This window comes from Mastigoproctus giganteus, chromosome 12, assembly GCF_048544385.1.
Source record: "Mastigoproctus giganteus isolate SK-2022 chromosome 12, ASM4854438v1, whole genome shotgun sequence".
NCBI lineage: Eukaryota > Metazoa > Arthropoda > Arachnida > Uropygi > Thelyphonidae > Mastigoproctus > Mastigoproctus giganteus.
The window spans coordinates 155,367,634-155,386,813 of record NC_143586.1 but is presented as its reverse complement, the minus strand read 5'-3'; the positions used below and the strand labels follow the sequence as shown (position 1 = coordinate 155,386,813).

At 35.4% G+C, this 19,180-nt stretch overlaps 1 protein-coding gene across 1 annotated transcript in view; it reads right to left on the bottom strand.

Annotated features, from left to right (window-relative positions):
* Nucleotides 1-19,180, bottom strand: part of LOC150077530 (transcription intermediary factor 1-alpha-like) — a 337,193-nt gene that overhangs the window by 70,506 nt on the left and 247,507 nt on the right. Inside the window, exon 10 of the mRNA XM_090385676.1 lies at nt 6,633-6,710. Within this exon, the coding sequence (XP_090241802.1) occupies nt 6,633-6,710 (78 nt within the window). The remainder of the gene's footprint in view (nt 1-6,632; nt 6,711-19,180) is intronic.

Here is a 19,180-nt window from a genome sequence, read left to right as displayed (position 1 = left end):
TTTGTAATATTCCGTAAATTCTTTTCACATGTTTACCTACTATTCAAATAAACTTAAAATTATTTAACTAAATTTGCATTTTTTACTGTCTGTTGTTAAGATATTTTCTATATAAAACTGTATAACAATTTTTATAATTCTAAATTACTCAGTCGGGCCTCTGTTTAACAAAGTCCTTTTATAGCAAATTATTTTGAATTCCACTTGGAAGTTACATTTAAAATAGTTTCCGTTGAACGAAGAAAGTTTTCATATAGCGAACGGATTAGGAGAAAATTAACTGTTCGCATTTCTGGCCTTCAGGCAATTAGTGCTGCTGCGTGAATTAAGAGAGCTAAAGCATTCTACAACTTAGTGGTACCTGGCAAAACCTATCTGACCACCTGTCCCAAATATGGAGGAGTTGCGCTAGTCAAGAGTGAGCAGATCAAGGTATATTCCCAATGGGCTCGGGCCTACCTTCTACTACAGTGGTGTCCAACCTTTTCCTGTACAGGGGTCATATTCGAAAAATATTCCAAGTTAGATTTCTTGTGTTACATTTTCCATATCTTGTTGCATGTAAAAGTAAAATTTTTATTAAGTACAATACACGATTACATTTACTGAACAAAACATTTAATTAGAAAATGTTTTTCATAATTAACAAAATTTAAAATGCTGTTTTAGTTCACTTTCCTCATGGGCAGTAGGTTGGACACCTCTGTGAATCAACTGTAAGCGCCCCGTTCGAGAATTAGAAAAATGATTTTCTTTTACCCTGACAAATAATCATCTGTTGTTTCACGGAAGTGTATTATCCACATTTTTCTGTAAATTTTCCCTATCTCTGTTTACATGGTTGCAGTACCTGAATATCCAAATGACACTGACATTTTGGAAAGTTTCAAAAAAAAAAAAAGGGGGGGAATTCAAATTTAAGAACTAGTGACAATACTAATGACGAGAAACAGAAAATGAGGACAACGAAGGTATTAAACCTTCTAAACATGAACTGTTGGTATTTGGTGAAAGTGAAGTTAGAAAATTGCCAATTAGGTTACAGTTAAATGAAAGAGATACAATTCGTAGATTTCGGAGATACCTAATTGATAAGAAGGTTTCAGAAGAATTTTACGAACGCTCTGAGTACGATGCCAATTTCATTGAGTGAATGTGAACGAGGATTTTCACATGTGAATCTGATCACCAGCCCAACCAACACTCCGTTGAAAAAAAAACAGTTTCTTCACTACTGTTTCTTAAAATTGTAGGCCCACTGCTAACCCGCTTCGATCCAGAAAAAATACGTCGATTCATGACTGCTTCAGAAACGTCATTCAGCAAGAGGAAGAAAAGAAGTCGGCATAGGACAGGGGTCAGCAACCTGCGGCTCGTGAGCCACATGCAGCTCTTTTAACACACATAACTGCTGTTCTTTAACTTTACAGCTCACATGAAGCACAATTTAAAAGGGAGTTAAGAGGACTTAAAAATCAAGGACATGTGGAGTGCAAGACTAAAATGCCTTAAAACTGAAATTGAGGATTTGGAGACATTTCCGCAAACATTTCGCAAAACCAAATGTTTGCGGTGAGTCCGGATTAGTCGACAAAGAAAAGACTACAGACTGGTGATGTTCTGTATGGTCCATCCTTGAAAAATATGAGGCAAAGGATATTTTTAATCTCAACGAGACAGGTTTATTTTATAATTTTTTGCCAAACAAAACATTTTCTGTTCAAGGAGAGTCTTGTCATGGTGAAAATTAAGTAAACAGACACTGTTCTGTTATGCTGCAATTCAGATGGCAGTACAAAACTACACCCACTTGTGATTGGTAAGTTTTCCAAGCCAAGATGTTTTAAAGCAGTTAACCAACTTCCTTGTGATTATGAGGCCAATAGAAATGCTTGGCTTACGGTCAAAATTTTTCAGTCTCGGTTATCAAAATTGGACAGAAGAATGAATGGCTTCAGAAAAAAGGAACATTTTGATAATTCTAGACCGTTGTACAGCACATTCTGCCGAGACACTTAAGTTGACAAATATACGGCTGTTGTTTTTTCCCCCCAATACCACCAGTTTACTACAACTACTGGATCAAGGCATTCGTTTCCTGAATTTTTCTGTTTTCAAATCTTTGGAGCAAGCCACTACTGCATTTGAAGTCACTAATCCCAAGTTGCTGAGCTAAATAATTTGCCTTTTCTTGCAAAATCGGACCTGATATTGGAAAATTAGATGCACGCATTTGTTGGTACCAGTCGAAAAGTTTTGTTTCAAGCTCCTCGTGTTTTGCACCACGAATTTGTTTCCTATTTTTCATCACTGCTCCAGTGTCACGCACTTCAAGTCTTTTTCGGTTTTTCAGTATTGTAGATAAAGTAGGTAAAGGGATGTTGTATTCCTGTGCAATGTCCGTTTTGCTTCTTTCCATCCTATCGGCCTCTTGTACAATTTTTAGTTTCATTTCCAGGCTTAATTCTGTCCATCTATGTTTTGCCACCATAACACTGCTAGATAAGATTTAATATAAACAAATTATTTAAAGACACAAGTTCCGAAAAAGATGTCAGCTGAGATAAAATGGCACAAAAAATAGATTGCTGTATATGATAGCAAAAGACTCTTTGAACTGGGTAACAATTGCAACCTATTCCTGTGGAGAGCGAGGGAGTGCATGTAAACAACTTAGAAAAACTTATTTTTCTTTTGTTAATTTAACAACTCATCCTCCAGAAAGATGTTTTTCAGAGTGCACTTGATGCTGTAGCTACCATAAACTGCTTTTGTTTACGCAAAACTAATTTCTAACAAGTCAGTGCCATCCTTTGGGAAGTAGAGAGCCAGGTGGCTGCAGACAATAATCAGATTGCTCTGCCAAGATTTGTATTAAACATACAAAATTACAATATTTATTTCTCATGGAGTGAAAAAGAACTTGGTAATACATATTAACCGAATTTTGTAATAAACGAATATATATACATAGAAAGGCCTATCCTTTCGCAGGGGAATGGTATGTGCTTCATATAAACGAGTACTTTGTATAAACCAAGTTTGTATTAACGAGATTTTACTGTATTATTTTTTTTAGGGGGTTCCTTGTTACATCAACTGCTGTCAACAGTGTATTAACCAATTAGTACACTGGTGTGCAAAATTTAAGGACCAGTCAGGTTTTCACCTGTAGCTTCTCATAGGAGTGGCCTGGATATGGGAAAAGAATACCAAAGGAACCTCGTGAGGTACAGAAATGAAGGAAACAACACCGACGCAACAACGGAAACAAAACGGTACAGAGGGACTTTATTCAAAAATGGCAACATAGCACTGGCTGCCACGATACAGATGCATCACTGCCAAAGATGTAACAAAGGGAAGAGGTGGTCCTCGGTAGGAGATATGGCTACCCCTAATGTCGATGCAGGTTTTGCACCACTTGTCCATACTTAGAACAATGTTGTTGATAAGTTCTTGCGGTAACACAGTCCATTCCTCTGTCAGCACCATCTTCGGCTGGCGAATATTTTCTGGTAGGTGTGGACGTGCTGCTGGGCATCTCCCCAGAGCGTCCCATATGTGTTCGATGGGATTTAGATCAGTAGAATGGGCAGGCCAATCCACACAAACAATGTCCTCACTTTCCAAAATCATATCAACAGCTGCAGTGTGATGGGGTGTGACGTTTTCATACAAAAACACGAACTTGGGGTCAATGGTACCTCGGAACAGATGCACACAGGGAAGAATTACCTCAGTACAGTAGCGTGCACCGGATACAGCACCACCTTGTATCTGGAGTTGTGTACATCCATCCAAGATAACGCCTCCCCAGACGAGAACACCTCGACTGCCATATCGATCCCTTTCAGTGATGTTTGTGGGGTGAAACTGTGTGCCAACCTCTTGCTAGATTAGCTGACATCCAGAATCACTGCTGATACTGAATCTACTCTCATCAGTAAAGAGTACCTTACCCCATTGCACTGTTGTCCAGTCCTTGTGTTCGATGCACCACTGTAAATGATGTCTCTGATAGGCAGGTGTTAAAGGGACAGTGTACTGGCTGTCGGGAAAACAGTCCACCTTTCTGGAGTCGTCTGGTCACAGTAAACTGCGATATCCTGCGTCCCATGCTCCTGTGTAGCTGGTTTGCAATGGATCCTGCTGTCTGGTGTCGGTCCCTTTTGGCCTGTCAGGCATTGTTTTTTGTGGATGACCACCACTGGTCCTTCGAACAGCTGTATCTATCATTCTGAAAGGTGACCACGCTTGTGAGATGATGCTATGGGCAATACAGAACTCTGCAGCCACACTTCTTCGCACTTCAACCTTCCTCGAGCTTCCTAATTATTCGACCCCAGATAAAGTTGTCCAGATGTTGTCTACTGGCCATTTCGTGTCTGTAGCACTGTATGAAACCAATCTAACGTCTGTAACAATCGTGCTCACCATTCAGTAATTTGCACATAACTGCTGAACTGCTGCTTTTATCTGTTTATGTGAGCCCTCTCATCACGATTCAAATTTTTGCATGTGCACCAGCTTTCTACTGAACGGTCACAGTTATACAAATTGCCACAGGCTGTTTCATTTAATTTTGTAGTTGTAACCTTTAGAAATAGTGTTGGTCCTTAGGGTTTTGCACACCAGTATATTAAGTAGGTGGTAGATAGCTCTCATCAACCGGTGCAATACCACCATTTTGCTTATTGGAGGCTTGAAGTGGTGAAACCATGTTACGCAATTCACTTCCGTAAACATTTAAAACTATATCACGTGGCATAACAGAGTTTTTAATTTTTTTTAAATCATAATTACATATTTTGAGTTCAGGATAAGTTGGAGTTTAAATGGAAATAACTGGAGATCCTAGTTCAAGATTCTTCTCATACTTTCCTGACTAATATTTGTCTGTTAATAATGTTCTTGTAAATCATTTAGTACACTATTGTACTATAGCGCCAGAAAACGTTACTCATTGCTGGAACTGTTTCCAATGTTTTAATCAGATATTTACATTTTCTTCTGTACAGAAATTCTCAATAAGTGGTGACATTATTGTTCAGTGGTTGGGTACATCTTTTATGTTGCATTGCTCGCTCGCTCTCTCTCAAATTCACATACAATAGGCAAATGTAATGGAACCATGTTTAAAATAAAGTTTCAAAATTATCCCCCCCCTTCTCTCTCATAGATCCCGTGATTTACAACAAATACATAAAAATAATGAACAATAAAAACAAAACTAATAAATGATTTGAACTAATCATTAAAAATATAATTACTCGTGGTAATTATATTAGTTGTGAAACGGTGTGGCACTGAGCACAAATTATTGCTATGGATAAAGGGATGGTTGAGTGGGTGAAGACAGTGTTTATCAATGGGCACTACTCTTCTTGGACTACCACTGCAAGGTACGTCATAAGGGTAGCAGTAATCCCAGATCAATGTACCATCTTCACGGTACAACACAGAGGCTAGTGTAGAATGAAAAAGACCTGTGGTAACTGTGCAGTCAGATATAACGTTCTCTGGGAAGTGCAAGATAGCTCGTGGGCATTTTGTTGATGATACACTGGAATTTTGCCAGCAGGGATAAGAAGGTAATTATCCTGTTGTATAAGGCAATGGTTAAACCACATCTTGAGTACTGCATAAAAGTCTGGAAGCTTTTTTTTTTTTAAGAATGTGGAACTGTTGGAATGGATGCAGAGAAGAGCAATAATAAGAGTGAAGAAAACACAAAAGGGTGCTATTACCAGGGAAGGCTTTAGTTCTACAAATTGCAGCATCTGGAGATTAGGCACTTGCAAAGAGATCTGAGTGAGGTGTTTAAAGCTTTGAATGGATTTAGTAAGCTAATTTTTTAATGGAATCCTTCCTCTTGCTTAGACTACACACACACAAGAAAGCATAAATTCAAATAATGTTCTTGTAAATCATTTTACAAGAACATTATTCCTTGTGACCCCCCTTTATGAACTGAAGATACATTTACACATCTCCAATCCATGGGGACTTTCCCTGAGTCCAAGGACTAGAGGAATTCCAGTGGGTGATTAATTGCTGGAACAAACTTCCAACTGTCGTTGTGGAATTTGATAGCTTAAATAAATTCAAGGAGGAACTGAACAAAACTTTTACAGGGAATGTTGCGTGAATTTTTTTGGCTGATGCTGCATAAGCTCATATGCTTGCTTTCTTGCATCGCATGCCTCTATTACTATTTATTACCCTCTTCAGGATAGATACAGGGAAATTCGCCTTCAGCCAGAAAGTAATTGATTATTTGAACAAACTTCCATCTGGCGTTGTATAAATGTTAGCTTGAATATATTCAAGGAAAAACCAGCAATTGTTAGAGGAGATGGTCAGGTAAAATGGGAAGTGTCTTTTCTTTTCTTTTTTTTGGCTGAAGCCACATAAGAGCTGTCTTTCATGCATCATTTGCCACTACTAATACTAACGTAAAAAAAAGACAAAAGAACTGAATTTAATAATACAAAAGTTAAGTACACTTCAAATTGTAATATGATATGTGTCCCACCCTGTACTTCAGCAAGCTAAACATGGTTTCCTGTTTGCATTTTTTTTTTGCAATATACTAATTATAATTTTTTTTTTTTAAATTATATTATTACCTGATTTTCATTGCCTTTGCCTTCTTTACCAAGGATAGCTTTTAAAAAATTACCAATGGATTTATTGGCAAAGTCATTCTGAAACAAAAATTTGAATTTTTAAAATTCTGATATATATTAGATTTTACACATAAAATGTACATGGTATGCACATATACAAAATTTGACTTTGATTATGAGAATTTTAAATATTTATTAACTTCAGCTATATTAAATACAAGGTTTTATTAAAAATTTCGGTGAATGAGTTTAAATTCTTGAATTAGGCAGTAGCCAAAAGATTATGAATGGGGCTTATAATGATACCCTTTGAGCATGCACACAAGTTTTAACTTGTCATTACATGCTAGTCTAGTGGAAAAACTACATTGAGTGAAGAACTGTTTTTCTTATTCATCACACATACCGAAAATGATAAAAATTTGAAAATTTTAACATGCAAATGTTAAATTTTGTGGTAAACTTGGAAAGTTAGTCATGGAAATGATTGCATTTGTTGATGCAATCAACAAATGCAAACAGGATGCAGCATACTACTGAAACATTTCAAAATAGTTGAGAGAAAACAAAAAAAGTAACTTGCAATCCACCATGGTGACTCAAAAAATGGTGAAATGATTAGCATCTTCATGATAATGTACTATGTCACATATTACTCACTGTCTGGCAATTACTGTCCAACAAAAATATTCCTATTGTGCTCTGCCCATTTTATTTGCCTTATCTAGCATGATGCAACTTTTGCTATCCTCAAAATTAAAACAGGACAAGAAAGGAAAATGATTTAAGTTGATTTGAGAAATCCGATCAAATATGACAGACCATCTAAAAGCATTCAAAAAAGTAGACTTCCAAAATATTTTGTTCAGTGGCAGGCACAATGGAACAAGTGTGTGGTTGCAGAAGGAGATTATATTGAAGAATATTAACAATACAAACATTTATGTGTTGAATAAAAAAGATTTTTTTTTTCAACATTCACCGATTTTTTTTTTATTACACCTTGTATATCATTGCTAACTGAACAGACATTTCATAACTTTACCGAATATCTTCAGTTAAGTTCATCTTTATTTTCAAGTCAAGCTTATTCTATTTTATAAATCAAAACTATTTAAGTGTAATTTTTCACATGAAGAAATATTACATAGGTGAATTAGAGATTTAATTGATCAACATATTTGTAGTCATTAAAATGACTACATGACTAAAATAATACACTTGAAGCTCAGCTTATGAGAGAACATTGGTAATACTGTCTAAACACATTACTATTTCAGACTCATATTGGACTCATAATAACCAAGAAGACAGAATCTTATTTACAGAAATGGCAAATTAATGATGTTAACATTTGACAGTAAGTGCTTAAGATACTAATTACTTCTTAATTTTTTTTTTGCAACAAAAATTATTACTGATGACGATTTAGCTTAAATTTACATTTGGGGCACTGTGCTATTTTACCTAACTAAAGTTTTTTTACTATTTCTGTACTCAAAAGTTGGAGGGGTTGAGTGGAGAGACTAATCGCAAAACTTATTTTAAGGCATCTGAAGGAAGTCAATAATAAAAAGCTTAATGTAGTAAATTGGGGGGGGGGGGGAGAAATTGTTTCCCAATTTTTGGACAACATTCATATGTAAGAACCTTAAAGTTTTCTCATGGTCTTTATATTATAACCATTTCTGCTAGGGGTCCATAATCATACAGGTATCCTTGTCCTCACAATAATTTTATTCTTCTTTCTCAGAATTTCTCATTAATTAGTTGTCAGGCAGAATTGCAAATGTGTAAGGTGCCGATTTGTCTTGATCACATCCATTCATTCATTCACACATAACTCCCAGTGGATGAATTTCCAAGACAATCCAAATATTATTAAAATTGGAGTAAGGAATAAATCTAAGAATTGTTTTTCATATATATATATATATATATATATATACATATATATATATATATATTTTTTTTTTTTTTTTGGATATTTATATGTATAGGTATCCAAATAATCTATTTGGATATGCAGGTATCCAAAATATGCTTTTATATTAATATATAAAAGCATAATTTAGATGCCAGAACATTATTTGTGAATGAAAAGCAAAGGTACCAGATTTTCAGTGTATGTTCTGTTAGTCTCTGTGAAGGTTTTAGTCTTATTTGCAATCCCTCCCCCATTCTTTTGAGAACAGTTAGAGTCTAAGAACTTCTCAACCTGATTTATTACATACTTTAATCAGGTTATTGGTTTTCAGGCACATTGGAAACTTGGGCCAAATTGTGCCACTATGTATCATATCTGTAATAAGTGGTATTCGTGGGCCAATGTGCATTCTGTGTTTGCTGAAATACCTTACTCCTTCTGCCCGAGACTAGTTGACCATCCCAGAAATTCTCTGGGAACATTTCAGTCCCATACACTTTTACTATTCATGCCAAACATCAGGGAATTATGGAAAGTTACTTAAAGTGAGTATGACTGGCAACTTTCTTTCTATGTGGGAAATGTTTATTATACCAAAGAGAGTGCCAATGGTTTAGAATATTTATGTAACAATTTATGAATCACTATAATCACTATATGAATCACTAATATATATATAGTAGTAATATTATATTGTCTAGAAGCAAACTAAGCAGTTGAGAGAAAAATAGGGAAATTTTATGAAAGGGATCATATGTCAAATGCTCCAAAAGTGCAGGGCAGAGGTAAAGGAAGCAAAAGTATAAAAATGTGTAGTTTGCAACTTAAGTATAGTGCCTGAAAAGATGGAAAAAAAAAAAGTACACAGAGTGCCCGAACTAAAAGAGGTTTAAAGGAAAGTAGAAAAAGGAAGTAAAGTAGTAGTGAAAAAATGAAAGAATTTTAAAAACCAAGAGCAATAATAAAATGGGACTATGGAAGAAAACAATATACGAAAAATTACTAATTACCAAATAAATAATAAAGAGATATCACTGTATTCAGATATGGGAAGACAATTTTTGAAAGAAGGTCGAATATAGGGATGGCAAATAGGCAAAATCTGAGTAAAGTACTACTTTACTTTAAACCTCTTTTAGTTCAGGCACTGTGTACTTCTCTTTTCCATCTTTTCAGACTCTATACTTATGACACACACACACACACACACACACACACACACACACACAATGTGCTAATATAACTACAATGTTCAGAGACAAAATACTGCCGCTTTTTGTGGTAAGCCACAAGGATAGTAATACATTAAAAGTAAGAGGAGTACTAAGGGACCAGACTTGCAACAATATCCTTTGGCCTTTCAGCCTCTTCCGGTGAAATTCGACCTCATCCTTCTTGCAGGCAGAACTCATTAAAACAAATGATGGCCAAGTACTGGCAATTAACCATAACCTCTGCGTTGGAGGAATTGCCATGGACAGAGACCTATCTGGAAGGCCTTAAAAGTGACAAGATGATTACCAGATGAGCTTTGTAAGGTAATAATCTGTTGAAACATTGCACAAGGGGCATTAACAACATGTAATCCTAATTAAAGTATCCTCTGTGACTGTATAGTGGTTTCACTACTTGTCATCACTCATTTGAATAGCTGTGGGTTGGAGTCTCTCATGGACTGAAGGAATTTCTAAAGGTTTCTTCTGTCGGTAAAGTTAGCCAGTCTCAGGTAAAAGGAGTAAAGTTTTTCCTTGTGAGTTAGTCTGGGTTTTTAAGGCATGTTGGCTGAAAAACCCAGAATGCAACTGGTCATCTTCAACAGATTCTTAGCCATTTTGAATTGTGTCCATTGATATATGACAGCAATACTCAAAACAAGCATCACCAAATGCAGTTCTTAACATTTTGAAGATTTTCATTCTTCAAACAAAACTTGATCATTTTCAATAATAATGGCTCAAACTCAATAATAATGGCCCCAATAAATGGGTAAGCCACAAGGCCCTTACCCATTTGACTTGGCCCCCACAGTCACAGAGGTCATGTCTGAACTTCAACATTTGTTGCTCATTATCAGTTTGGTGGAGTGGGAAGTAGATTGAACCAGTAACATGATCTCTCTCTCTCTCTCTCTCTTTTACGCTTACCTGTCATCTTGTCTTTCTATCTCCACTGATGATTTTGTAATACAAAAAGTCTTAGAACTTTTTGATCAGACTTCATATGTAATTAAGTAAGCCACTTCATAAATGTGAAGAAAATTTAGTTTAATTCTGTATGCCTAACATGAGTTATCTTGCCCTAGTTTTGCTGATACTAATATGATCAACCATACTAGTGCTGGAAAAAAAGGTGCAGACAATTTTTAGATAATTTGTTTGATCCCATCTTCAAGCCAAAAAATTAGTTGAAATTAAAAAAAAACAATCAGAACAAATTAAAATAAGAAATTCTAAGTAACTAATAATTTTAATGGTTACAAACTCCATAACACGGTACATAATTAAAAATTAATAAGTTCCTCACTAATTACACCAAAATTGCATGCAAATCATCAAATTAAAAATGAATGGAGAAGGTGAAAATACCAAACAGCCAAAGTTATAGATGGTTATGAGATTAAGGCCACAGGAATATGCTGAGAGATTACAAACTCTAAGGTGAACGATGTTGTGAAAATGACATAATTTTACATGGTTCAAGCAGTAAGGTAACTAGAAAAAGTGGACCTCAATGCAAAGTTCAGTGTGAGTCCCCTTTAAAAATAGGTAACATAGTAATATTATACTCAATAATAAGTCCCCTAATAAATGGACCCCTATTTGACAAGATATACCCCATTTCTGTGCAAAAGATGATGCTTCCTTGATGATACTTTCAAATTCATTTCTTAATTTTTTTTCACTTGCTAATACGATTTTTCTATGCCCAATGCAGCTTGACCAATATCCTTATTCGTTCTTTGCAAAATCATTGATATCCTTCCCCCCCCCCCCAGTAAGTCTATACTCAATAATAATGGCCCCAATAAATGGGCCCCTATTTGACTTGGCCCCCCACAGTCACAAATTCTTAAAAACTGCCCTGGAAGCAATGGCTATGCTAATACTATTTCACCTCTATCCACTGCAGTTTTGCTTGTGATGTGCAGCCAGCTAATAATAAACATGAAAAAAATTATTGTTGGTAGACAATAAATTTTATCATAAACATAACTAAAAAGCTTACATTTTTACTCACCACTGGGTGAAAGGAAGAGTTAGTTGTATACGTTGAGATTAATCAGTTAACCATCTCACATATAATGAGTCTTCACTGCATGTAAGATATGTCATCTTCATTACATCATTTTCCTAACATGTTGTCACCCTCCCAATTCATTTTTTGACAGTAGTGCACAAGTCATTTTTTCCTAACTATTAAAATTTCAATCATTTAGAATTTAATTTAATTTTAGTTTCTAATTGCTTTTATAGATTTCAACCTAAATTTTTTGGCATAAAGATTGGATCATCTAGTTACCATGTAGCCTTTAATTTAGCTGATTATTTCATTACGTATAGGGAACAGTATTTTTCATGATAACATTATCCATGTGAAAAAAAATTTTTTTTTTCACATGACATAAACTGTCTTCTCTTAATTAATTACATCCACTCTTTAATAACCTGCTGGCTATAAAATGTTTCATGTAACAATTATTTAAAATATGTCAGCAAAGTAGACACACTAAATAGACTATTTGATGATGAATTGTTACATGAAACATGGAATATTTAATATACATATTAGAAAGGAAGACTAACACAGGTAATTAAGGAGATGGGTCAAACCCAGAATAGATTTACTAATAGGAAAGATTCACTGGAAGTACACTGGTGTTCAAAGAAAGTGCATCCCCCCCTGCAATATTTCTTACAGATTGAATCAGATAAGATTGACATGGAAAGTTACGTGCAATTGACGCCACGAAGAACGAGTGCTATTATTGCTTTACGTGAGGAAGGATGTTCTTCCCGTCATATTGCTTATAGAGTGTTTTGTAATCAGTCGACAGCGAGTAGATATCTTTCCAAACTCAAGAATGCTGGTTCTGCTGATAGGAAAAAAAGGAACTGAGTGCTGCAAACGAGTCTCTACGTCAAAACAGGACAGCATTTTGAAGCGCTTATGACTTAAAAACCATAAAGCTTCTTCGTCTGAGCTGAAAAGAGAATGGAAAGAACACACAGGAGTGGTAGCAAGTGCAGTAACAGTCAGAAGATGCCTCTTCAAAAATGGACTTGTAGCCCCTGCTCTCACAAAAAATGAAAAAGGCCCGATTAATTTGGTGTAAGGAGCATGTCAAATGGATCCCCGAGCAGTGGAAGTCAGTTATTTTCTCGGATGAGAAGAAATTCAACCTGCATGGGAGACACACGATTCACCACAGATGTGGTGAAGAATACCATCCAGACTGTATGGTGTCTACAGTGAAATTCCCTACAAGCCAAATGATATGGGAGTGCTCGTATCGCAGAGTATGTCACCTGCACTTTATAAAAGGTTCCGTAAATGCCAATGGATACCTGGCTATACACGAAGGCAAATTGCTACCAACATTAGAGGCCATTTCAACCTGCCAAGTAACTGCATCTTTCAGGACAACTCTGCTCCTTGTCATCGGGGAAAAGTTTAAGTAGGCACATCTGTATTTACTTTAATTTCATTTCTGCATTAGAGGTTCAACAGTAATGTGTTTACATTTGTTACATGTGGAAAAATGGTTGGAAGAATGGTCTATCACAACTCTTAGCTGGCCAGGAAACAGCCCAGACCTGAATCCTATATAGAACTGTTGGCATCACGTGAAATCTGTGGTTGCCAGAAAGAAACCAAAGACCCTTCGTGAACTTCAGGAAGCCATAATTCATGTTTGGAACTACGAATTATCAGTTGATTATCTTGAGAAATTGATCTTGTCAATGCCTCGATGGTGTGTTGCTGTCATCAGGGCCAGAGGCGGTTCAACTAAATATTAGTTTGCACCTGGTGAACTTTTTATTTTGTTTTCCATTTAAAATGATAAACTGAAGCAAACTACGGGCTTCTGATAACATTTCTGACAAATACATAATTTACCAAAATTGTTGTATAAAGGTTGCAAATGCTCATTTTGGAATATTTTGAGAGCACCTGTCAAATATTACTTAGCTTTGCCTTAACTATTAATAAATATTTTTTGTTTATATTTCTATTTGTGATGCTAGTAATTAATGTAACATACCATCACGAAAAAGGGTTAGAAATGTGAAATTCCTAAGTGATGCACTTTCTTTGAACACCAGTGTAGATAGATTACTAAAAACAATGGTAACAAGTTTACATCTCTGGAATTATTTTAGCAGCAGATTTCATTAAGCAATGCTTCAATGAGAGCCTATGTCATAACAAATAATTCAACTGAATGTAGTAAAATATCAGATAAAAGTGATTATATAATTTATAGCTTACTCATTATCAATATTAATGAATATTAAGAAATGACATTAGCATCTTAATCAGCAATTTCAATGAGAAAGTAGGATCAAATATTCATGAAACTGAGCTAGCACTGTTATAGCACATAAGAAAGGAATGAAACTGGTACAGTAACTGTCAAGTTACGCCTTAGTGTTTAATTTTAAAAATTAAAATTTTCTTTTATAATCTGGGAAAGGCATCCTAATAGCAAGAGGAGTTTACAATTTATGGCAACCAATAATGCAGCTCCCTATTGATAACAGGTCATGCATACTTTGTCAACACTCCATGACCATAAAGACAGGAGGAACTTTATTCCCACTTAAACAATGCTATAAAATAATGAAGGCATTACCTAATTAAGGTTAGGCTACATTGGTATTTGTGTCATAAAAAAGGCCTTGTATTAGTGTTTACAAGACATTATAATGAACTTAAAACTTTGGTCACCAGCTATTAGATAGAATGCACACATATATAAGTGAATATAAGCGAATATATAAGTGAATGCACTAATTAGTGCATTCATTAATATATTATGATACTTTGTTGAAGATGAACGTGGAAGTAACAGACTTTTTTTTCTGAAAGAAATAAAACAGACTCAAAGTACGTATTCACTAATATTCATTTATACATTCATTCACTAAGTGAATGCACACATATATACGTTGGAAAACAGAGAATAACACACCTGAAACAAAAGAAGTTCAGATACAGGAGTAACCATTACTTAATAATGGTAGTAATCTGCAATGTTTTCAAGCGAATTAAAAGAGCAAATATAAAGAACAAGATGAGTTTCAAGTTGATAACCTATCCAACACTACGAAGAATTGAATTTATATTTTGTTCAGTAAAGATTCATATTCATCTAGAAAGAATAACTGTAGAAACTCATACCTTTTTTTCTTTTTCTTTCCAGATGGATCATAATCTATGTTATGTTATGCAAATTTTTGTAACTCTACAACTGTAAGTCATTTTGTTACAGCTTACAACAGAAGGAAGCAACATCCACACACAGTGGAGTACAGAATAGTTCTCCACTTTTGTTTCTAAAAGGCAATGGAGAAGAGGAGATCAGCCCAATATATGGAGAATGGTGTACTCAGTCATAACATTAATACACCTCCCAAACAGAGGTGTATTAGTGTTGTGCACAGGACCAGACTGGCAGGTTTTGGCCCTGGTGGATAACAACAATTTTGGCCCGATCTAAATCCCTTATCATATCATGACCATTAGTCAATAACCCAAATTTGCTGTTAGCCCCATCAGTGATCAATTCCCAACCAAATGGGCCAACCCATCCTTGTCTGTTGTTGTTATTTGGTTTTTAGGGGCATTAGCAACTAAGGCCATATTGCTCCGGGAATATGCGGTGGTCATTCCCTGACCTTTCAGCATCCTCCGTATTTGGTGGTGATGGGATTGAACCCCCGGTCTAATCAAGAAGCATGTGTTACGCACTGCTGCTCCTTCCCACCTGACTAGGGAGACGTCTCCTTGTTTGTGATACATAATTAATGTCAAGTAGGAGAACATGCAGAAAGTGGGAAAATGATCATGGAAGATTGCCATTTAACAATATGCAAACTGGCTTTTGAGGTTCTATCTGAGTACAGCTCTATGGAAACATCATGATGCCTATTTGGCCATGCAATGCATTATGTTTCTGCATGAAGGATTTCTCAGTCAGTAACTTTTCTAGAAAAGTGAAGTCCAGAAATCCTTTTTCAAAGTTACAGAGCAACTTTTAACCATTTTGTTCTCAACTAGTCACTTTTCTAGAAAAGTGAATTTGAGAAATCCTTCCTCAAAGTTATATAGCAACTTCTGATCACATGAAACAGTAACTACTTTTTTTTTTTTTTCATACAAGACTGGTGATTATGGATGGGATGTGGCCTCACTATTTTGATCCTGAGAGCAAGGAACATTCAACAGTGAAAACACTGTCACAGCTGCCAAAAAATGCAATGGCAATGCTGGAAAGGAGTTGCTGTTAGTTTTCTGGAACTAGTTTGAGTAACCCTCACCAATTATTACCAAAAAGGCAACATCATTACTGGTACACATTAATCGAAACTTCTGTCCCATTTGTATGTAGCTAACAAGGAAAAATGGACAGAAATATTGACAAAGATGTGATATTGCTCCACAATATTACCCCTGAACATAATTCACATACCACCATATGACTTGGCAAGCCAATGTGGCTTGAATTTTGGCACAACCACATTTTCCCAAGCCCTTCAAGATTTCTTCCTGTTCCTTTTTTTCAGTCCTGCAGTGCTTTTTTTTTTTGATGAAGTAAATAATATTCATTAATTTAATGTTTCCTACATTTCATGAGTAGAGCTGAACTACTAGACTGAACCTATTTCTAACTTGCTAGAAGGCATTCAGATTACCTAGTGTATAAATCTTACTTCCTCTACTCTATCAGCTCATTACAAGAGAGAGAGAGTCCAAGCAATACGTATGCTTATGGTCTCACTGCTAAGCCACATTATGTCAAGGAGCTAGTGATATTTTTGCCTTGTGTGTCCAAAAATTAACACAGAATAGATTTACTAAGAATAGGTGGAGGTTCATACATTCATTCTCTGTCCTCTTCCAAACCCAACTTTTAACTCATCACACCAATCCATTATGAATAGCCAAGTAATGCAGCAAACTTATCTTCAAAAAGATCTAAATCTCCCCAAACCTCCTAATTCATTTTATATATATATCTATCTCAGTTCAAATCTCAATGCTGTCCATTCCCACCTACAACATGCTAATTCCCACTTATTTTTTCTAAGAGAATCTCAATTATAAGTTGCCTCAACCACAATTTATCTCAGTTGCCCTAATAATCTCCTCTATGATTCCTTTAGTTTCAAAGGTGACAAATGTGCATATGTTCACTCTGATAGATCTTGTCAAAGACATCCTAATATGGAATCACCCCTTATTAATTTCATCTGGCTTAAACCTCTTACCCATTCTGTCAAATTCATCCAGTGAGCGGAGTAGCTCTGGTAGTCTTGGGTGGAATTTGCCAGTGAGGGAAGTCACTTTAGCTAGTGAAGAGAATTACAAAACATCTAACTGCTCTGTATTGCCAACGAATAGCAACAGGTCCTATTTCAATTTCTTGGCACAGTTGATGTCAAGATGACACAATAGGATGTCTAAGTTTGGCATTTAACAATGCGAAGAGAAAATATTTGGCCAACCTGATAGGCTGAAGGTTGGATTTTGAGATGAAAGACCAGATTAGTGATCCAGAAAGGAAGTGAGGTAGGATATAGATGGCAAAATATTTCTATATAATTTTGGATTATCACAAGAGCAAGGTCATTCGCATTCATAATCCATGATATCTAGGAAGGACAAGCTGCCGATTTTGAAATAATACCTGGATTACCATTCAGTCCTACTGCAGAGCAGTTAGCAAGGGAACTGATTAGCCACTTTGAGTTGGAAGATGAAATTTAAATTTTAGACATCATGCCACATATGGAAAGTCCTTGAACATGAGCACTGCATTGTTAATGCAGAATAGTTAATGTAAATAGTTCTGTGTGTTTTTTTATTATGCTTTCACAGTAAATTTCAATTTCAACAAATAAATTATATTAATTATTCGAGGAAATACTCTTACAAAGATGAATACAGGCATACCTCGGTTAACGTTACCTCTGATAACGAAGCTTCGATATAACGAAGTCCGCAATTTCAAGCCCCATTTAACATAAAAAAAATATTCCAGTTTAATCACCTGAAATCTAAACAAATTGAAGAAATTACGGAAACCTTTGGGGCTTCTCGTGGTTGGTTCGAGAAATTTAAAAAACGGGCCAGGATTCATAGTGTAAAATTAACAGGAAAAGCTGCAAATAAGTTTCCAGAAAAACTAAAGGAAATAATTGAACGTGAAAATTTTCCACTAAATTTGGTTTTCAGTGTTGACGAAAGCGGTTTGTTCTGGAAACGGCTACCAACAAAAAGCTTCATTTCTATTGAAGAAAAATCAGCTGCTGGGTTCAAAGCAGCTAAAGACCATTTAACGTTACTCTTTGGATCAAATGCCTCTGGCGATTATAAATTAAAATTGTTATTAGTTTACCATTCAGAAAATCCGAGGGCGTTAAAAGGTAACATAAAAATGAATTTACCTGTAATATGGAAAGCAAATAGAAAAGCGTGGGTTACCAAGGAGTTATTTACTGATTGGTTTGTTAACGACTTTTGTCCTGAAGTAAAACGGTATTGTCAAAAAAACAACTTTGAAGAAAAAGCTCTTTTGTTGTTAGACAATGCTCCGGGACATCCTACTGATCTTAACACGTTGGACACATGCATTCCTGTCAAAGTTGTGTTTCTTCCAGCAAACACAACTTCCCTGATTCAACCATTGGATCAGGAAGTAATAGCATCATTTAAAGCTTATTATCTGCGTCGAACATTAAGCAATTTAAATGAACTAGAGGATAAAGAGGAAATGACAGTTAAAACTTTTTGGAAAAACTACACCATTAAAAACGCAATTGAAAACATTGATAGTTCTTGGAAAGAAGTCACTAAGAAATGCTTAAATGGAGTTTGGCGCAAAATATGGCCAGAAGTTGTACTAGAAGAAGAAAATAGCATCCAAGAAATTAGAAATGAAGTTATCCAGATGGCTCAATCAATAGGTTTCGAAAATGTCGATGAAGAGGATGTTAGAAATTTATTGAATGCAGAAGATGATGGTTTTTTCAGTGGAAGATTTAGAAAACCTTGTTAGCAATGAAGACGAAGTTAAAGAAGTTCCTGCCGAAAAAGTGTTAACAACCAAAGATTTAAAAAGGTGCTTAAATGACATTGAAAACGTTTTAAATTTTTTTAGTGAAAATGATCCTGATTTAGGAAGAAGTTTTATTGTTAAGCGATCAGTGTTAAATGCAATAACTCCGTATAGGCAATTGTTAAATGAAAGAGAAAAAAAGCATAAGCAATCAACTTTGGACTCCTATTTTAAAATGTGATTTCACTTTGTATGTAAGTTGACTGTTCATTTAATAAAACTTTTCTTTGTTCGAAAAAAAAGCTTTTCATTTTCTTTAGGTAGGAACGTATCCCTATT